Below are 19319 nucleotides of genomic sequence, written 5' to 3'. Positions count from 1 at the left end.
TGTTTGTATTATAAATCACTTGTTGAAAGTTTGAAAATGAATAAAGAATTTAAAAAAAACACACAAAAAAAACCCATTTCTGAAGATCAGCTGTCTTTGCACTGCCTTCTTTCACTGACGTTTCACCTTATGATTGGACAAGCATTATTTTACCATCAATGACACCTCTATTGAGTTCTGTATTGTAGCGAGTTTCAATCTGATTGGCTTGAATAGTAATACTGGTGAAGATGAGCTGTCTTTGCCCTGCCTTTTTCTACTGACGTTTTACCTTTTGATTGTATATGCGTTCCATTCATCATCGATGACATCTCCATTCAGCTCCGTAATGTTGTCAGTTTCAATTTCATTGGCTTGAATAGTAACACTGGTGAAGATCAGCTGTCTTTGCCCTGCCTTTTTCTACTGATGTTTTACCTTATGATTGGATATGCGTTCTCCATTCAACTCCGTAATGTAGTGAGTTTCAATTTGATTGGCATTTGGGGTCAGCGTCCTAGTTAAAAGCCGGGCGCCATTTTTTCAAACTTGTTATGAACACAAGCCAGAATTCGGCAAGTAACAAGTGATATACTGGTCTTTAAAACTTTTTGGACCTTTTCTGCCTTGTGTGGGTTACATTATGTCTTGTGCCAGGTTTTCTGGTTTTTTAACATGATTTTTTAATGTCATGTCTTTTTTAGAGCATTACAAATGGGATAGTTCCCTGTATTAAAGAAATACTACAATGACTTTAACAACACTTGTATATCAGGATATAGAAACACTAACCCCTGCTGAAACAAATCGTGAAATGGGTGACTCTCCATTGGAAGTGTTAATAATAATAATAATAACTTTATTTTATATACCGCAGTACTGTCAGTTTGAAAGTGGCCCCCACAATATTAGGTGGTAGGGGTTAAGTGAAAGTGGCCCCCACAATATTAGGTGGTAGGGGTTAAGTGAAAGTGGCCCCCACAATATTAGGTGGTAGGGGTTAAGTGAAAGGCGTACTGACAAACGCCAGGTCCCAGGTTCAGTTCCTTCACAGAAGTTTCATTAGGGATAGAATCAAATAAGAAGCACAGCCAAGGGTGATTATATAAAGAATATATTATAGAAATAGTCTTACAGAAAAGTAATATTTATAAGGATTACAATTAAGCAGAGAGCATTACACTTAAGCAGAGAGCAAGCAGTCTCACTGCCTTACAGAGGTCAGAGATAAAGAGGGACATAGAAGCTTGTAGTTCTAGGAAGCTTCGTGTTCCATAGATAAAGGGAAGGATAGACAGAGAGAGGGAGAGCCAAGACAGAACCAGAGTGCCAAGCAAAGAGCCAAGAGCTAGTTAGATAGAAAGAGAGAGAGAGAGTGAAGACCCCTCTCCTGATAGCTCCATAGAAAAAGAGAGAGAGAGATCTGTGTGTTGCAGAGCGCAGGCTTTTATACCTTGACTCAATATAGAAACCTGTATGCCCCAGTATCTTTCTGTTTAGAATTTGTAAACTGTTTGAAACAATGGTTAATTTAATTGCTAAGGAGGGTGAGATACCTGTAAGCATGGTGATGGGATTAAGTCTCTGGCTTGATCTGTGCACCATTTTCCTAAGCACCCTCTTAATCAGACATTAACACCTTTTAGCTAGCCATGATTCAATCAGGGCTACTTGAAACTTAAAATATATCAATCAGGGCTACTTAAAACAGTTTCCCTGCACTAAGGGTCTATCTGCCTTCCCATGCCAGGGTCAGATTGATATAATCTCCCAGAGGCCTCTAGGCTGACAAGTACCACAAACAGTTCAGAGCAGTTTACAGTGTAAGAGACTGTACATTAAGGCCCTGATTCTCTAAAAGTGCGTCCCGATTTTAGGCAGCTGTAGACGTCCTACAGCTGTCTAATCAGCCAATCGGGATGCACGTTTAAAAAAAAAAAATGCTCCCCAGGCAGGCCTGAAGGCGCCTCCGGGAGCCTAGGGAGACCCGCAAGATGCCTAAGCTCGTCTAAGGGCCTTAGGCTGAACCTAGGCGGCCCTACGCGTCTCCCTAGTAGATGAGAAGCTTAAAAATGTAGGCCAGCAAAATGCTGGTCTACATTGTAAGTAGATGCGGCCGCTATACTTATCGCGGCAAGGGATCTCTCTGCCGCTATAAGTATAGCGGGCCGTGGCCCCTGACCGATCACTGGCAGGAGGGTGCCCAAACCCTCCTGCCCGAAGACGCACCCCCCTCCCTGACACTACCGACCGCCCCCCCCCCCCCCCCGACACTACCGACCGCCCCCCCCCCGACATTACCGATCCCCCTCTGACAATATCGGTCGCTGGCAGGAGGGTGCCCAATCCCTCCTGCCCGAAGACGCACCCCCCCCCCGGCGTTCAGACCTTAGACTTAGTAGGGATGGGCGGACCCGCTATTCCTAAGGCCTGATTGGTCCAGGCTTCTAGAGCCTGGGCCAATCAGGCCTTAGGCTTCGGCGGGATGGGCCGTGAAGGGGCGGGCCCGCCTCATTTCGACGAGGCGTGCCTGCTTGCTCGACATGCAAGACCCATCTGTAAGAACAGGTTTGGTGGAGTGGGGGTTGTTAGCGCCGGGGGGGGTGCGTCTTCGGGCAGGAGGGATTGGGCACCCTCCTGCCAGCGACCGATATTGTCGGGGGGGGGCGATCGGTAGTATCGGGGGGGGGGGGCGGGCGGTAGTGTCGGGGGGGGGGGTGCGTCTTCGGGCAGGAGGGTTTGGGCACCCTCCTGCCAGTGATCGGTCAGGGGGCCACGGCCCGCTATACTTATAGCGGCAGAGAGATCCCTTGCCGCGATAAGTGTAGCGGGCCGTGTCTAATCTAACCCGATTCTCTAACCCGTGTCTGTAACATGGACGCCGGTTACAGAATCGGGGTTTAGTTTAGGCCGATTCTGAATAGGACGCCTCTCCCGGGCGTCCTATACAGAATCAGGGCCTAGGTGTCTTACGGGCCTCGCCTTCAATATAGGCGGCCTGCCTGGGGAGCATTTTTTTTTTTTAAACGTGCATCCCGATTGGCTGATTAGACAGCTGTAGGACGCCTACAGCTGCCTAAAATCGGGACGCACTTTTAGAGAATCAGGGCCTAAGTGTTTCTTTCTAAAAAAAAATTTTTTAATTTATTCATTTTCAAATTTACAATAAGTGTAACAATATATCCAAACAAATTAACAATAAATATAACACTTAATAATCATCAATGTTACAAATAATATGCTCTTATCTCCCACCCTTCCCACCCTTTCTTATCATATAATCAATACCTTATATAATATATAACAATAAATTTACCCTCCCCTCCTCCCCTCACAATCAAACTTGTAAATTTAAGGGGGAAAAAAAAAATAAAATGTCATCTAATCGGTACAATACTTTGTAAATGGCTCCCACACATCCTGAAATTTCCTGAAAAAAACCGTGCTGTATTGCAATAAATCTTTCCATTTTATAAACATGACATAAGGAATTCCACCAGAATTTATAATTTAATCTACTCCAATTTTTCCAATTATACTTAATTTGTTGAATGGCAACCCCAGTCATTATAAGTAATAATTTGTTATTATTTGTAGAAATCTGACTTTTTGCTCTCATTGCCATACCAAATAGCACAGTATTATATGATAATGCCACTGGGTTATCTAATAAACAACTCATTTGGTCCCAAATTGATTTCCAGAAATTCATAATAAACTAGTCTTTAAGCCCGTTACATTAACGGGTGCTAGAATATATGTCTGTCTGTCTTTCTTTCTTTCTTTCTGTCTCTCTCTCTCTCTCGCTGTCTCTCTCTCTCTCCTTGGCTCCCTTTTTCTGTCTGTCTTTCTCCCTCTCCCTAATAAACTAAAAACTTCAATGGTAAGAACAACAAAGTTAAATTGGCAGGAGAGGTAAACAACATTGCCAATGCAAAATTAAACTACCCAAATATGGTATCACATACTATTGTTATTTTGTTTACTCCCTGGAGAATTCTGCAAATTCTGCATTATTTGTAGTATTTTTGCACAGAATTTTTCTATAAGGCCTGAAATTCTCTCCTTCCTTTTTCCTCCTCAGGCTCCAGCCTCCCAGTTCTCTCTACAAACCCAGCAAGAACTCTAATTCTGTCTGTCCCAAAATCTTATCCAACATGCAGTACTCAAACCGCTCATTCTTTCTTTCCTTGTAGACATACCCTGACCTCTAATTCTTCCTTCCCCCCCCCCAGACATACACTCCCACTTCTTATTCTTTCTCCTCTTGTTCCCAGGTATCATTATATCATTTCCCATGGCACACAGTCACGCTTGATGTCCTCCCCCTCCCAAAACACACCAGTAGAATACTTTCACCTTTTTCTGCCACCTCTCCCATCCATATGATGCATATTATGCTTTCTCTGCTCACCTCTCATTCTTCTGGTGCACCCTCCAAAATCCCCAGCGTAGTTGCAGCATTTCCCCCACTCCTTCCCTTCTCTTACCGCGATCTTGCCTGCTCCGTTCGGCCCCTCCCCCGCATTCTGGCCTGCTGCGATCTGGCTGCTCCATTCGGCAGGAGTCCTCTTATTTGTCGCCCCCTCTTCCCTTCCTGCAGTCTTGAGCTTCGGTCTGGTCGCTCGCCTTGTCGTTTTTTTTTTGTTTTTTTTTAGTTGAAAGACGCGGCGGTGGCTCCTCTCATGATCCGCACCTGCGTCGGAAGTCCGACGCAGGCGGGGATCGTGAGAGGAGCCACCGCTGCGTCTTTCAACTAAAAAATGCAATACGGCATCCGTGTTGCAGGAAATCGTGCGAGTTGGCGAGAGCCGGTGACTGCCTCAAGCACTGTTTTGGGTGGGGGGGGGGGTAGGCAGGCGTGGGGACCGGGATGCACGCTTTCGAGATCGAGTTGCCGCCATTTTGAAGATATTTTTAATTTGAAAGACACGGTGGCGGCGGCTCCTCTCAAGATCCCCGACTGCAGAGTTTTGTTCAGTTCGAGAGAGGAGCTGGTAGCATGCAGAGTGAGAGGCGGTGGTGAGGAAGGCCACCGCAGATGTGTAAGTTTTTTTTTTATTTGAAAGCCGCCGCCGCAGCCATGAGTATAAAGCGAGTAGGTGGTGACGTAAAACCCGCGCATGCGCACTCGTATTTTCGCGACAGATCAGGGAACACGTTTTTTTTAGTGCGCATGCGCGGCCTATCATTTTATTATATTAGATGGACGATAGAATAATAAATGATCTAAAGTCCCTGTTTCGAGATGACAGTGCCAACATTTATTAGACTTAGAGCTATCCAATTTTTGTAACCGAACAGGGGTCCATAATGCTCTATATAACAGAAAAAACCAAGTTTGTCTCATAGATGCCGACACTGTATATCTCATCCTCCAAGTCCAAATTCATGGCCATTGAGACGCAGTAATTTGATGCTTGATCTCAATGCTCCAAATGTCTCTCAGACCAGTGTTTGGTTTCTTTTTAATAAATCCAGTCAGCAATTTATACCACTGAGCGGCCTGGTGAGCCAAGAAGTCCGCCTGAAAGCATAAGAACGCCATACCATATTGATTATTAAGGTTTTTCCAGTCAGGGAACCCCGCCTGAATGGCATGCTTCAGTTACAACCATCTAAAACTTTCAGATTTATTAAGGCCATATTTATGTTGCAACTGTGAAAATTCAAGCATTTTACCATTAGAGATAACATCATCTAATAAACGTATTCCTGCTATCATCCAATGCTTCCAGGCGAGCCTTTCTCCTCCATTTTAAATCTTGGAGTTCAGCCATATAGATTGATTTGTAGATTTGTGAATGTATCAGCTAATATTCTGTTATCTTTACTGTAACTAGGCATTATGATACTGAGCACATGACAAAGTCGCAAAGGAGACATGAGTTGCCATTCAAGCCACAACCAATCTGGGAGTTTTTCCATGAGCTCTGGGAGGACCCAATACATACCCTGGCGCAAAATATAGGCTTGATGATACCTATAAAAATTGGGAAAATTTACCCCTCCCTCTGAAATTGGCCTTTGTAAAGATACCAAGGCTACTCTGGGAGTTTTACCCAGCCAAATAAATTTTATGAGAATACTATTTAATTTTTTATAAAAGGACCCTTGAAAATAAACCGGCAACATACCCATCTGATAACAAACCACAGGCAAGATCATCATCTTAATAGTTTGGACTCTCCCCCACCATGAAAGATGTAAAGGATTCCATTGCTCACACATTTCTGTGACCTTCTGTAATAACAATTTTTCATTTATTTTTATTGTTTCTTCCATTGTATTTTTAATCCAAATGCCTAAATATTTTATTCCATCTTCCCTCCATAGAAAGGGAAATGAATCAAACAAACCTTTTGTACAATGGACATTTCTAAGATTGATTGATTTATTTAAATTTTTTTTTTTTTCAACTGCATTAATTGTTCACTATTTTTTCAAGTTTATTGAGCACAAAAATTGAAAAATTAAATAAAAAAAACCCACTTTCAAGTGAAGGGAGGTGTGGGATCAGTAATAATACTCATGACCCCAGCAAAGATGTGGGGTGTGTTCACACATTTGGGTGCCTTTAGTGACAAATGAATCCAATTTTATTAGACATTTCTATGCACGTATTTTTGTGATATTTTAGAAGCCATTTTGTGTCTTTGAATTTAATTTCTACAATATCATTCCAAGATCTGTCTGCTGGTATTTCCATATGTAATCTTTGTTCCAGTGGGTCCTGCTGGGTTGGTGGGGGGGGGGGGGAGTAGCTGGTCTCATATGGATTGAATCATTGTTTTATACTAGTTAGCTAATTCTGAGGCTGTTGGAATAGAGAGGGGTTGTCGCCATTTGTGATGGAAAGCAGGTTAAAAAAAATCCCACACTGAAAGAGCATTAACTCAGATGGAGTGATCAATTTATTTGCATCAACATCACTCAACCAAGCCCTGACCGAATGCAAAACTCAATTGGTCAGGCAGCCAGTTTGCAAATCTCAGCACACTTTAAACTGCCTCTCTGATTGGAGGAGTCAGAGCACACTGACACTGGTAGAGCCAATCAGACATTTGCTATCATGTAGTAGATAGATGACTCATGTTCTCAGTGATGAGAGACAGAAGGCAGATGAGGAATTCAATGCTACCATGAATGACTACATAAGAGCAACACTGTGTCACCTTCAAGGACTTCATAGCTAAATTTGATGCTGAGAAAGTCCCTGGAACCATGCAACATGTACATAGCATAAAGCAAAAATAATGTCCATATTCATTCTTCAAACTGGTTGTGGCAGTAGTGACAAGTCCATAGTGCGTTCCAGGAGAATACATGATACTCCGGTTCTGGCTTCATAGGTTGTTCAGGCTTAGGGCCTATAATCGAGGCCAACTGAATTTTGGGTTTGGTTTCGTCCCATTTGGCATCCCTTCACACTTCCACGAACATAAGAAGCCCCCTCCCAGACCCACACATACCCTACTTATGTTGCTCTCCTCCCCGAGCTCATCCATAGGCTGTTGTAGGTGCTGCTCTTAGGCTTAGCTTACCACACTTGTGGTCATGTGGCACATTGGGTGGGATTAATCCCTCTCACTCCTGCCCAGCCTGTGTCTCCAATCAAAATGTCTGCAATGACTCCTGTGACATCCAGGTGCAATTTAGGGATTTAAAGCTGAATGGGCAGGAGCCCATCTACAATACCAAAGCTATTTGAGAGTGCAGGAAGAAGCTGTTGATTAACAGCTCTTTGTCTTATTCCATGATGTGAACTTTTAGATTGAATGCTGATCGAAGCTTCTATTACACTCATAAGAACATAAGAGTAGCCTACTGGTTCAGACCAATGGTCCATCAAGCCCAGTAGCGCATTCTCACAGTGGCCAATCCAGATCATTAGTACCTGGCCAAAACCCAAGGAGTTGCAATATTTCATGCTACGATCCAGGGCAAGCAGAGGCTTCCCTCATATCTTAATAACAGACTATGGACTTTTCCTCCAGAAATTTGTCCAAACCTTTCTTAAAACCAGCTATGCTATCCGCTCTACCACAACCTCTGGCAACACGTCCCAGATCTTAACTAAACTCTGAGTTAAAAAATATTTCCTCCTATTGGTTTTAAAAGTATTTCCCTGTAACTTCATCCAGTGTCCCCCTAGTCTTTCTCATTTTTGACAGAATGAAAAATCGATCCACTTGTACCCGTTCTACTCCACTCAGGATTTTGTAGACTTCAATCATATCTCCCCTCAGCCTTCTCTTTTCCAAGCTGAAGAGCCCTAACCATTTTAGTCTTTCCTCATACGAGAGGAGTTTCATCCCCTTTACCATCTTGGTCGCTCTTATTTGAACCTTTTCTAGTGCCCCTATATCTTTCTTGAGATAAGGAGACTAGAATTGAACACAATACTCCAGGTGAGGTCGCACCATGGAGCAAAACAGCAACATTATAATATTTTTAGTCTTGTAAATCATCCCTTTTTAAATAATTCCTAGAATCTTGTTTGCTTTTTTGGCCACCATCCCACATTGGGCGTAAGGTTTCATCATATTGTTTACAATAACATCCAGATCCTTTTCTTGGGCACTAACTCCCAAAGATGGACCCTAACATCTGGTAACTGTGATTTGGGTTAATCTTCCCAATATGCATCACTTTGCATTTGTCCACATTAAATTTTATCTGCCACTTGGACGCCCAGTCTTCCAATATCCTAAGGTCTGCCTGCAATGTTTAATAAGCCGCATGCGTTTTAACAACTTTGAATAGTTTAGTGTCATCTGCAAATTTCATCACCTCACTCGTCATTCCAATTTTCAGATCATTTATAAATAAGTTAAATAGCACCAGTTCCAGTAGAGACCCCTGCGGCACTCCACTGTTTACTCTCCTCCATTGAGAAAAATGACCATTTAACACTACCCTCTGTTTTCTAGCTGAAAACCAATTCCTAATCCCCAACTGAACTTTGCCTCCTATCCTATGACTCTTTAATTTTCTCAGGAGTCATTCATAAAGAACTTTGTCAAAAGCTTTCTGAAAATCTACATACACTGACTATATCAACTGATCCACCTTTATTCACACCTTCAAAGAAGTCAAGCAAATTGGTAAGGCAAGATCTACCTCGGCTGAACCCACTCTGTTTCATTCAATCGTGTTTGATTAGTCTCTTCTATGGATCCTCTGGTGTCTTTTTACATGTGAATGTTGAGTGAAGCTTTTATTACACTCAGTACATGTAAATGGTTTGTACCCTGTGTGAATCCTCTGATGTCTTTTTAGATGTGAATGTTGAGTGAAGCTTTTATTACACTCAGTACATGTAAATGGTTTGTACCCTGTATGAATCCTCTGATGTCTTTTTAGAAATGAAAGCTGAGTAAAGCTTTTATTACACACAATACATTTATATGGTTTGTCTCCTGTGTGGATCCTCTGATGAATTTTTAGATATCTAAGCCAAGTGAAGCTTTTATCACATTCAGAACATGTAAATGTTTTGTACCCTGTGTGAATCCTCTGATGTTTTTTTAGATGTGAATGTTGAGTGAAGTTTTTATTACACTCAGTACATATAAATTCTTTGTATCCTATGTGGATCCTCTGGTGTTCTTTTAGATGTGAATATTGAGTGAAGTTTTTATTACACTCAGAACATGTAAATGGTTTGTATCCTGTGTGGATCCGCTGATGTCTTTTTAGATTTGAGAGCAGTCTGAAGCTTTTATTACACTCAGTACATGTAAATGCTTTGTGACCTGTGTGAATCATCTGGTGTTTTTTTAGATCTGAAAGGTAAGTGAAGCTTTTATTACACTCAGAACATGTAAATGGTTTGTACCCTGTGTGGATCATTTGGTGTCTTTTTAGAAGTGAAAGCTGAGTGAAGCTTTGATTACACTCAGTACATGTATGTGGTTTGTACCCTGTGTGGATCATTTTGTGTCTTTTTAGATTTGAGAGCCGTGTGAAGCTTTTATTACACTCAGTACATGAAAATGCTTTGTGCCCTGTGTGGATCATCTGGTGTTTTTTTAGATCTGAAAAGTGAGTGAAGCTTTTAGTACACTCAGAACATGTAAATGGTTTGTACCCTGTGTGGATCATTTGGTGTCTTTTTAGAACTGAAAGATGAATGAAGCTTTGATTACACTCAGTACATGTATGTGGTTTGTACCCAGTGTGGATCATTTTGTGACTTTTTAGATTTGAGAGCAGTGTGAAGCTTTTATTACACTCAGTACATGTAAATGCTTTGTGCCCCGTGTGGATCATCTGGTGTTTTTTTAGATCTGAAAGGCGAGTGAAGCTTTTATTACACTCAGAACATGTAAATGGTTTGTACCCTGTGTGGATCATTTTGTGACTTTTTAGGTTTGAAAGCCGAGTGAAGCTTTTATTACACTCAGAACATGTAAATGGTTTGTGCCCTGTGTGGATTATCTGGTGTTTTTTTAGATCTGAAAGCCGAGTGAAGCTTTTATTACACTCAGAACATGTAAATGGTTTATGCCCTGTGTGGATCATTTGGTGTTTTTTTAGATCTGAAAGGTGAGTGAAGCTTTTATTACACTCAGCACACGTATGTGGTTTGTACCCTGTGTGAATCATTTTGTGACTTTTTAGATTTGAGAGCCGTGTGAAGCTCTTATTACACTCAGAACATGTAAATGTTTTGCATCCTGTGTGGATCATCTGGTGTTTTCTTAGAGATGAAACCTGAGTGAAGCTTTTATTACACTCAGTACATGTATATGGTTTGTGCCCTGTGTGGATTATCTGGTGTCTTTTTAGATCTGAAAGGTGAATGAAGCTTTTATTACATTCAGAACATATAAATGGCTTGTCTCCAGCATGGATTCTCTGCTGAGTTTTTAGCCCAGTTAAACTTTTATTACACTCACGACTTGTAAATATTTTCTCATTTTTATGATCCCTTTTGTGCATACAGAGTTCTTTCTGGTGTTTTTCTCCTTTACTCTTGCCCTGGAGGAAAGCAGAAGTCACTTTATCTCTATTATTAATTTGGAAGGGTCTCTCTGCTAGGTGTTTCTTTTCCTCAGGGATGTTACTGAGCTCTCTGTCATTTCTCTCACACCTAATGACTCCATCCGTTGTGTCTCTTGTAGGGGGTTTCTGTTCCTTTGATTCCTGCTTACAATTCTTTGTGTTAATCTTCTCAGGTATATGGGAAATATTCACACTGACATTTTCTGACTGCGTTTGGATTTGTTCCATTTTTACCAAATCTTTTCCTCGATTCTTTATTTTCTTCCATTTGTGTCGGATCTGATGATCTGTTAGATATAAACAGAAGGTATTTCTCATGAGTTAGAAAACAGCAGTGGTTTCTAAGATAAGACCTATATATAATGAGAGAAAGATAGGTTGTATCACACCAGGAGTTTCCATGTGTGGATTGAGAATCAGTCAGTTTCTTATTTGCAAACCATTTTTTTCAAGCACTTTATCTCCAGACAGTGCAAGTTGTGAGCTGTTCCTTGAAAATGGCAGTGTGGAGAGTTAAGGGAGACAATTTTGTAAAGGTGCCAAAAATCTGAGTGCTCGACCTGTAATTTATTGATTTTATGTGTAGGTATAGGAATTGTCTATAACCCACTTGTGCCCCACCTATCTGCACATCATCCCTTCGTACCTATCTGGAATAGCTCTTAGGCCTTCTTATGCTAAGGTATATTTCAGTTGATAATTGCCTTTTAGAACTCTTTTGACAGCAATGTATGATTTAAAGCTTGATTGTATTTCTGAATTGATTGAATTTGTGCTCTATCCCTGTTTATAACAGGGACGATTAATGATGTTGTTTAGACATGTCTATGCTATATGTGGTAATCGCAGGGAAACAAGATTTTTTTGTATATAATATGGAAATCACATAGTTGTATGCGGCATATAAATTTTTAAATAAATAAATAAGGAATGGGTGTCAAATGTCGGTCCTCAAGGACCGCAATCCAGTCAGGTTTTCAGGATTTCCCAAATGAATATGCATTAGACCTATTGGCATACAATGAAAGCAGTGCATGCAAATAGATTTCATGCCTATCCATTGGGAAAATCCTGAAAACCTGACTGGATTATGGCCTTCGAGGACCGACATTTGACACCCCTGCCTTAAGGAATAGCACTTAAGTGCATTTCGAAGAACTCTTGCCTCAGTAATTGAAGTTTACACTAATTGAGGGAAAATGGTGGCTTCTGTTCAGGAGTCCAAATCAGGATTAACATTGGAGCAGATTACAACATTACTATCGGGAGACAAGACTTTTGGATGGACAAGCTTTACATTGGCAGCCGATTGGGATGATTTAACCAGGTCCCACAAAAGTTCAATCAGATTAGAATTGCATTCAGCCATACACAAAGGATTCCATGAGGCTTACGGATCAACAAAGATTTATGGAAAATACGCACTATGTAGAACAATGGAATAGAGTTATATCTCAGTGATCTTTAGATTTAATGCTACTGACAGTAGAAGCTTTACAACCAATAATTTCTGAACAAAGGGTTGAGGTGGAGGATAAATAATATAAAAGGGACGCTAGATGATACTAATTTTAATGACCAACACAGGACCTATGAAGATATTATTGAAAAATATCGAGGGGGAACCACGGATGTTAAAAATTACAAAATTTAAGCGAGATCTGTTTGATTATACGAGGGGATACATTTACCCCTGGATGAACAAAACAAAATCAAATAAGAAAAAACGGGTAGGGTCAAAGAAACATGTGGCATTTAAAAATTTCATCCATTGACACATTGGGTGAAGATAGTTCTGAATATGATGTCATTGGATGCCACTACAGTGACCCCGCCTCTGGATTACCCGATAGCACAGTTACAGTTGTTATCCAGGGACAGCAGGCAGCTATTCTCACATGTGGGTGACCTCCAAGCTAACCAGAATGGGATGGTGGGAGTGTTGACAACTTAGGAGAATAAATTTTGTAATACTCTCTGGCCAGAATGGCCATCCCATCTGGAGATCCAGACAATAATGAAAGGTGAAAGTATGAACCGAGGACCAAGTGGCAGATTTGCAAATTTCCTCAATAGCAGTGGATCTGAGGAAAGCTACGGAAGCTGCCATGGCTCTGAGTTTGTGGGCTGTGATTCGACTCTGTAGATGCAGTCCAACCTGGGCATAGCAGAAAGAGATACAAGAAGCCATCCTGTTGCAAATGGTACACTTAGAAATTGGATGTCCCAACTTGTTTGGATCGAAGGAGACAAAAAGTTGAGGAGCAGATCTGTGTGGTTTGGTGCGTTCTACGTAGAAGGCCAAAGCACGTTTACAGTCCAGAGTATGAAGAGCTGATTCTCCAGGATGAGAATGAGGTCTTGGAAAAAACACTGGAAGTAGAATAGATTGCTTGAGATCAAATTCTGAAACCACTTTAGGTAAGAATTTAGGATGAGTATGGAGGACCACCTTGTCATGATGGAAAACTGTGAAAGGTGGATCAGCAACTAAAGCTTGCAGCTCACTAACTCTTTGAGCAGATGTGAGGGTAATAAGAAACACCACTTTCCAAGTGAGATATTTCAGATGAGCTGTAGACATTGGTTCAAATGAAGGCTTCATCAGCTGAGCAAGAACAACATTGAGATCCCAAACCACTGGAGGTGGTTTGAGAGGAGGTCTGACATTAAAAGTCCTTTCATAAATTTGGAAACCACTGGATGAGCAGAGAGGGGTTTCCCTTCAATAGGCTGATGGAAAGCAGCAATTACACTGGGATGGACTCGGATAGATGTAGACTTGAGGCCAGAGGTAGATAAGTGCAAAAGATAATCCAGAACAGAAGATAAGGAGGAATCTTGAGGCTCTTTGTCATGAGAGATGCACCATGTAGAAAATCTGGTCCATTTTTGGAGATAGCATTGTCTAGTGGCAGGTTTTCTAGAAGCCTCTAAAATGTCTCGTACAGGTTGATAAAACTGAAGAGGAGTTATGTTGAAAGGAAACCAAGTTGACAGGTGTAGAGACTGCAGGTTGGGATGAAGCAGAGACCCTTGACTCTGTGTAAGCAGAGATGGAAAAACTGGTAGAAGGTATGGTTCCCTGCTGCTGAGTTGAAGTAGAAGGGAGTACCAAGGTTGTCTCGGCCACCGAGGAGCTATCGGAATCATGGTGGCATAATCGTTCTTCAGCTTGACAAGAGTCTTGAGGATGAGAGGGTATGGATGAAATGCATACAGGAAGAGATTCGTCCATTCCAATAGAAAAGCATCTGCCTTGAGGCGATGAGGAGAGTATATCATGGAGCAGAACTGAGGCAGTTTGTGGTTGTGGGGAGATGCGAAGAGATCTATCTGAGGAGTTCCCCACTGAGAAAAAATGTGGTGAAGAGGCGAGGAATTGAGTGTCCTTTTGTGAGGTTGCAGAAGACGACTCAATATGTCCGCCAAACAGTTTTTCGCCCTTTGGATGTAGACAGCTTTCAGGAAGGTTTTGTGGAGGATTGTCCAGTCCCAAACCTTCAGAGCTTCTTGACAAAGAGAGAGAGATGCTGTTCCTTCTTGTTTGTTGACATAATACATAGCGACTTGGTTGTCCGTCCGAATGAGGACTATCTTGTCGTAAAGAAGATGTTGAAAAGCTTTGAGCGTACTGAAGATCGCTCTGAGTTCCAACGGATTGATATGACACGACGATCCGTGCTGGACCAATGGCCTTGAGTACGGAGACCGTTGAGGTGAGCCCCCCAAGCGTAGGTCGAGGAATCTGTTGTGAGGACCTTGTGAGTAAACCTCTGGAGAGATTGAAAAAGAGCTTCCACAAGTGGAGAGATTGCTTCAACGAAGGAGTGACTGTAATGTCGAAAGAGTGGTTCGCAAACCTGAGTCCACTGAGATGCCAGGGTTCACTGAAGAATTCTGAGGTGAAGTCTGGCAAAAGGAGTCACGTGAATGGTCGAGACCATGTGACCGAGTAGTACCATCATGTGTCTCGCTGAAAGGAAAGGAAGACACTTTGTGACACAACTGAAGAGCATCCAGACGCTATTGAGGAAGGGATGCTCTGAGTTGGATAGTATCCAGAATAGCTCCAATGAACTGCAGATTCTGAAAGGGCTGAAGGTGGGGTTTGGGGAAGTTGATCTTGAATCCCAAACTTTGTAGGAACCACGTAGTCCGTTAGGTTGCTACAATAAGCCACTGAGATGTTGAATCTTTGATGAGCCAGTCATCTAGATATGGGAACACCTGAAGATCATGGTTTCTAAGAGCTGCTGCTACCACCACCAGGCACTTGGTGAACACTCTTGGAGATGATGCAAGGCTGAAGGGTAGCACTCTGTGTTGATAATACAGATTCCCCACACAAAATCTGAGGTACTGACGGGAGGCTGGATGAATGGGAATGTGAGTGTAAGCCTCCTTGAGATCCAGAGAACATAACCAATCGTTCGGATCTAGAAGGGGACAAAGGGATGCCAGGGACAACATGCAAAATTTTTCTTTGACCAAAAATTTTTTGAGAACCCTGAGATCAAGTATGGGTTGCAAATCACCCATCTTCTTCAGAACTAGGAAGTAATGGGAGTAAAATCCCTTGCTCTGCTGTTTCAAGCGAACTTCCTCGATGGTACGGAGATGAAGCAAGCTTGAGCTTCCTGAAGAAGAAGGGCGGTCTAGGATAGATTGGAAGTATACTTTCTTGGAGGAAGCTCTGGTGGAATCTGAGTCAAATGAACAGAGTATCCTTCCCTGATAATTGACAGTACCCAGAGGTCGGTTGTAATGGACTTTCATCGATAGGAAAAATGATGGAGATGACCTCCTATGGGGAGAGGAGAGGACAGAGGCAGAAGAATGGAGGTTATGCTCTGTTTGAGACAGTCAAAAAGGCTGAGCAGCCTTAGGTGCAACAGAAAACTGAGGTTTCTGCTGCTTCTGTTTCTTGGGAGGTGCTCGAGTTTAAGGAGCTGCCCTTGGAAGATAGCGCCTCTGAAAAGATGGAAGAGGTCTGGAAGGTTTTACAGGAGCCGGCTTAGGTTTAGGTCTGACAATAGAAGCAAAAGATTTTTCATGTTCAGACAATTTTTTGGTGGCGGCCTCTATGGATTTGTCAAAGAGCTCATTGCCCTCGCAAGGGATATTGGTCAGACGATCCTGAAGATTGGGGTCCATATCAATGATCCGAAGCCAGGCCAGGCAGCGCATCACTACTAAGAATGCAGTGACCCTGGAAGAGAGTTCAAAGGCATCATAAGATGACTGAAGAAGATGTTACCTGAGTTTCGCCAAGGTAGCAGTGACTTATTGGAACTCCAAATGTCTATGTTGGTCAAGGTTTTTTGTAAAACCTGGAAGTATATCAATCAGGTACTTAAAGTAAGTAGTGAAAATAAAATTATAGTTGAGGACTCTGGAAGCCATCATCGAATTCTGATAAAGGCGATGGCCAAACTTGTCCATGGTCTTACCCTCTCTTCCAGGAGGTACTGTGGCATAGACCCTGGAAGGATTGGTCCTCTTTAATGAAGATTCCACAAGAAGGGATTGTTGATGAGATAGTTGTGAATTTTCAAAGCCCTTGCAATGTAGAGTTCTATACCTTGATTCCAATTTGCCTGGAACAACAGGTATAGCATAAGGAGTCCCCAGATTTTGTTTGAAAGTTTGAGACAGAAGCCTATTAAGAGGAAGTTTGAGAGATTCTGCAGGAGGTTGATGCAGATGCACTTCCTCCAAATACTCCTTAGAGTATTTAGAACCAGCGTCCAATTTAAGATCCAAGTCGTCAGCCATTTGACGGAGGAAGAAGGAAAAGGACAATTGATCCGCTAGAACATGGCCTCAAGAAGGACTCGATGACCTCAAGGCGCCTTGAATAGAAAACGAAGGCAAAGCCTCTCTGGAGTATTGCTAGCGGAAAGAATAGACAGACTGGGATGAGGCATTGGAAGCAGCTGAGTCCTCGGGGTCTGCAATTGGTGTCCTCGATCGAGGAGTTGGAGGCCTCAAAGAGCTGGAAGGTCTGGACAGAGGCCTGGATGAGGAAGGCTTTTCTCTGGAAGAGGACCTGTGCCTCGCTGAATGTCTTGCTGAGGACCTCAATCAATGATTAGAATGCAGCCTGGAAGCAGGTCTTATAGAAGATCGAGGAGACTTCACCTTATGCTTGGAAACGGGCAATGTCGCCGATGAATGAATAGGGCTAGAAGTTGTAGATTGAAATCCCATAGACTCAGTGGTTTGGATCGAGGAATCTTAAAACACTCCCAAAGCCTCGGATTCCTGATGAGACACTCGCAAAGACTCGACTCCTTGCATAGAGTGTGAAGATTCCAATTAAGACACTCGCAAAGACTCGACTCCTTGCATGGAGTGTGTAGATTCCAGATTAGACACTCGCAAAGATTCGAGTCCTTGCATAGAGTGTGTAGACTCAGCTCAAGGCACAGGCTGGGACTCGACCTCATGTGAGACTGCTGATTGCCCAGGTTGGACTGCAGGAAGCAAAGTCAAGACAGGACTGTATTTGCTCAGTAACTGAACAAATTCCCGCTCTAAAATGGTCTGGATAGTAGCCTGCAATTTTGAACATAAGAATTGCCGCTGCTGGGTCAGACCAATGGCCAATCCTGCCCAGCAGTCCTCTCACATGGCGGCCACAAGGTCAAGACCAGTGCTCCAAATGAGTCTGAAACTGGACCACTTGCTGAGGCTAAGCTCTGATATGGCAGGAGAAGCATACTTCAACTTGGTGGATTGATGCTTGGATATCTTGAGGACCACTGCAGGAATCTTCTGCTTAGGTATCTGACCTGAGGGAAGCTTAGGGGAAGATAAAACAGGTGTACTCGAGGCCAAAGATGATCCAAACGAAGGTCTGATGAGACTCGAGGTTGGAGTAGTGGAGACAGGAGGACACCCCGTTGAAAGCTTCACCGAGTCAGAAGTCGAAGTCGAGGATGTAAGAACATAAGAATTGCCACTGCTGGGTCAGACTAGTGGTCCATCGTGCCCAGCAGTCCGCTCATGCGACAGCCCTCTGGTCAAAGACCAGCACCCTGAGACTAGCCCTACCTGCGTACATTCCGGTTCAGCAGGAACTTGTCGAACTTGGTCTTAAATCCCAGGAGAGTGTTTTCCCCTATGACAGACTCCGGAATAGCGTTCTAGTTTTCTACTACTCTCTGGGTGAAGAACTTCCTTACGTTCTTACAGAATCTATCCCCTTTCAATTTTAGAGTGCCCTCTCGTTCTCCCTACCTTTGAGAGAGTGAACAACCTGTCCTTTTCCACCATGTCTATTCCCTTGAATGTTTCAATCATGTCCCCTCTCAATCTCCGCTGTTCGAGGGAGAAGAGGCCGAGTTTCTCTAAACTTTCGCTGAACGGCAATTCCTCCAGCCCCGTAACCATCTTAGTTGCTCTTCTCTGGACCCTTTCGAGTAGTATCGTGTCCTTCTTCATGTACAGCGACCAGTGCTGGACGCAGTACTCCAGGTGAGGGCGCACAATGGCCCAGTACAGCGACATGATAACCGTCTCTGATCTGTTCGTAATCCCCTTCTTTATCATTCCTAGCATTCTGTTCGCCCTTTTCGCCATCGCCACTCTTTCCTGGGAGGTCTCTCCAAGTACCGCCCCACACATCCTGCATTCGTACATGAGATTTTTGTTACCAACATGCATCACTTTACACTTATCCATGTTGAACCTCATCTGCCATGTTGATGCCCATTCCTCGAGCCTGATTATGTCACATTGCAAATCTTCGTAATCCCCCTGCGTCTTTACTACTCTGAACAACTTCGTATCGTCCGCAAATTGAATCACTTCACTTGTCGTACCTATGTTCAGATCGTTTATAAAGATATTGAAGAGCACGGGTCTAAGCACCGAGCCCTGCGGCACCCCACTGATGACGCTCTTCCAGTCTGAATATTGTCTATTTACCCCCACTCTCTGATTCCTATGCTCCAGCCAGTTTTTAATCCACGTGAGTATTTCACCCTCGATTCCATGGCCCGCAATTTTCCAAGGTAGTCGTTCATGCAAAACCTTGTCAAACGCCTTCTGTAAATCTAGATATACAATGTCGACTGCCTAAGAAGCATGTCTCCAAGTCAAAGAGTCGTTCTTCCTCTTCTTCCTCGGAGACTGTTGCTGTGCCAAAAGTACCAGGTCCTCCAGTCTCGGAGTCACATTTGGAGGCTCTGATCCAGACCATTTTGGATTGTCAGTTGGGCAATATCCTTGCCAAACATACTCCTGCCTCGACTCTGCTTCCTGCAGTCCAGCCTGAGCACTCAGCAGTAACACCTGGAGTCAGCCTCGAGCTGAATCTCTTC

The 19319-nt window shown here is 43.0% G+C and overlaps 1 protein-coding gene across 1 annotated transcript in view; it reads right to left on the bottom strand.

Moving 5' to 3' along the window:
* LOC117354964 (zinc finger protein 479-like) overlaps positions 1–19319 on the bottom strand; it is a 108466-nt gene that overhangs the window by 46837 nt on the left and 42310 nt on the right. The window contains exon 4 of the mRNA XM_033932923.1: positions 9992–11276. Within this exon, the coding sequence (XP_033788814.1) occupies positions 9992–11276 (1285 nt within the window). The remainder of the gene's footprint in view (positions 1–9991; positions 11277–19319) is intronic.

The sequence above is a fragment of the Geotrypetes seraphini genome, chromosome 2 (genome assembly GCF_902459505.1).
Source record: "Geotrypetes seraphini chromosome 2, aGeoSer1.1, whole genome shotgun sequence".
Classification (NCBI taxonomy): domain Eukaryota; kingdom Metazoa; phylum Chordata; class Amphibia; order Gymnophiona; family Dermophiidae; genus Geotrypetes; species Geotrypetes seraphini.
Note: the sequence above shows the minus strand (reverse complement) of the source record. Positions and strands in the feature narration are given on the sequence as shown.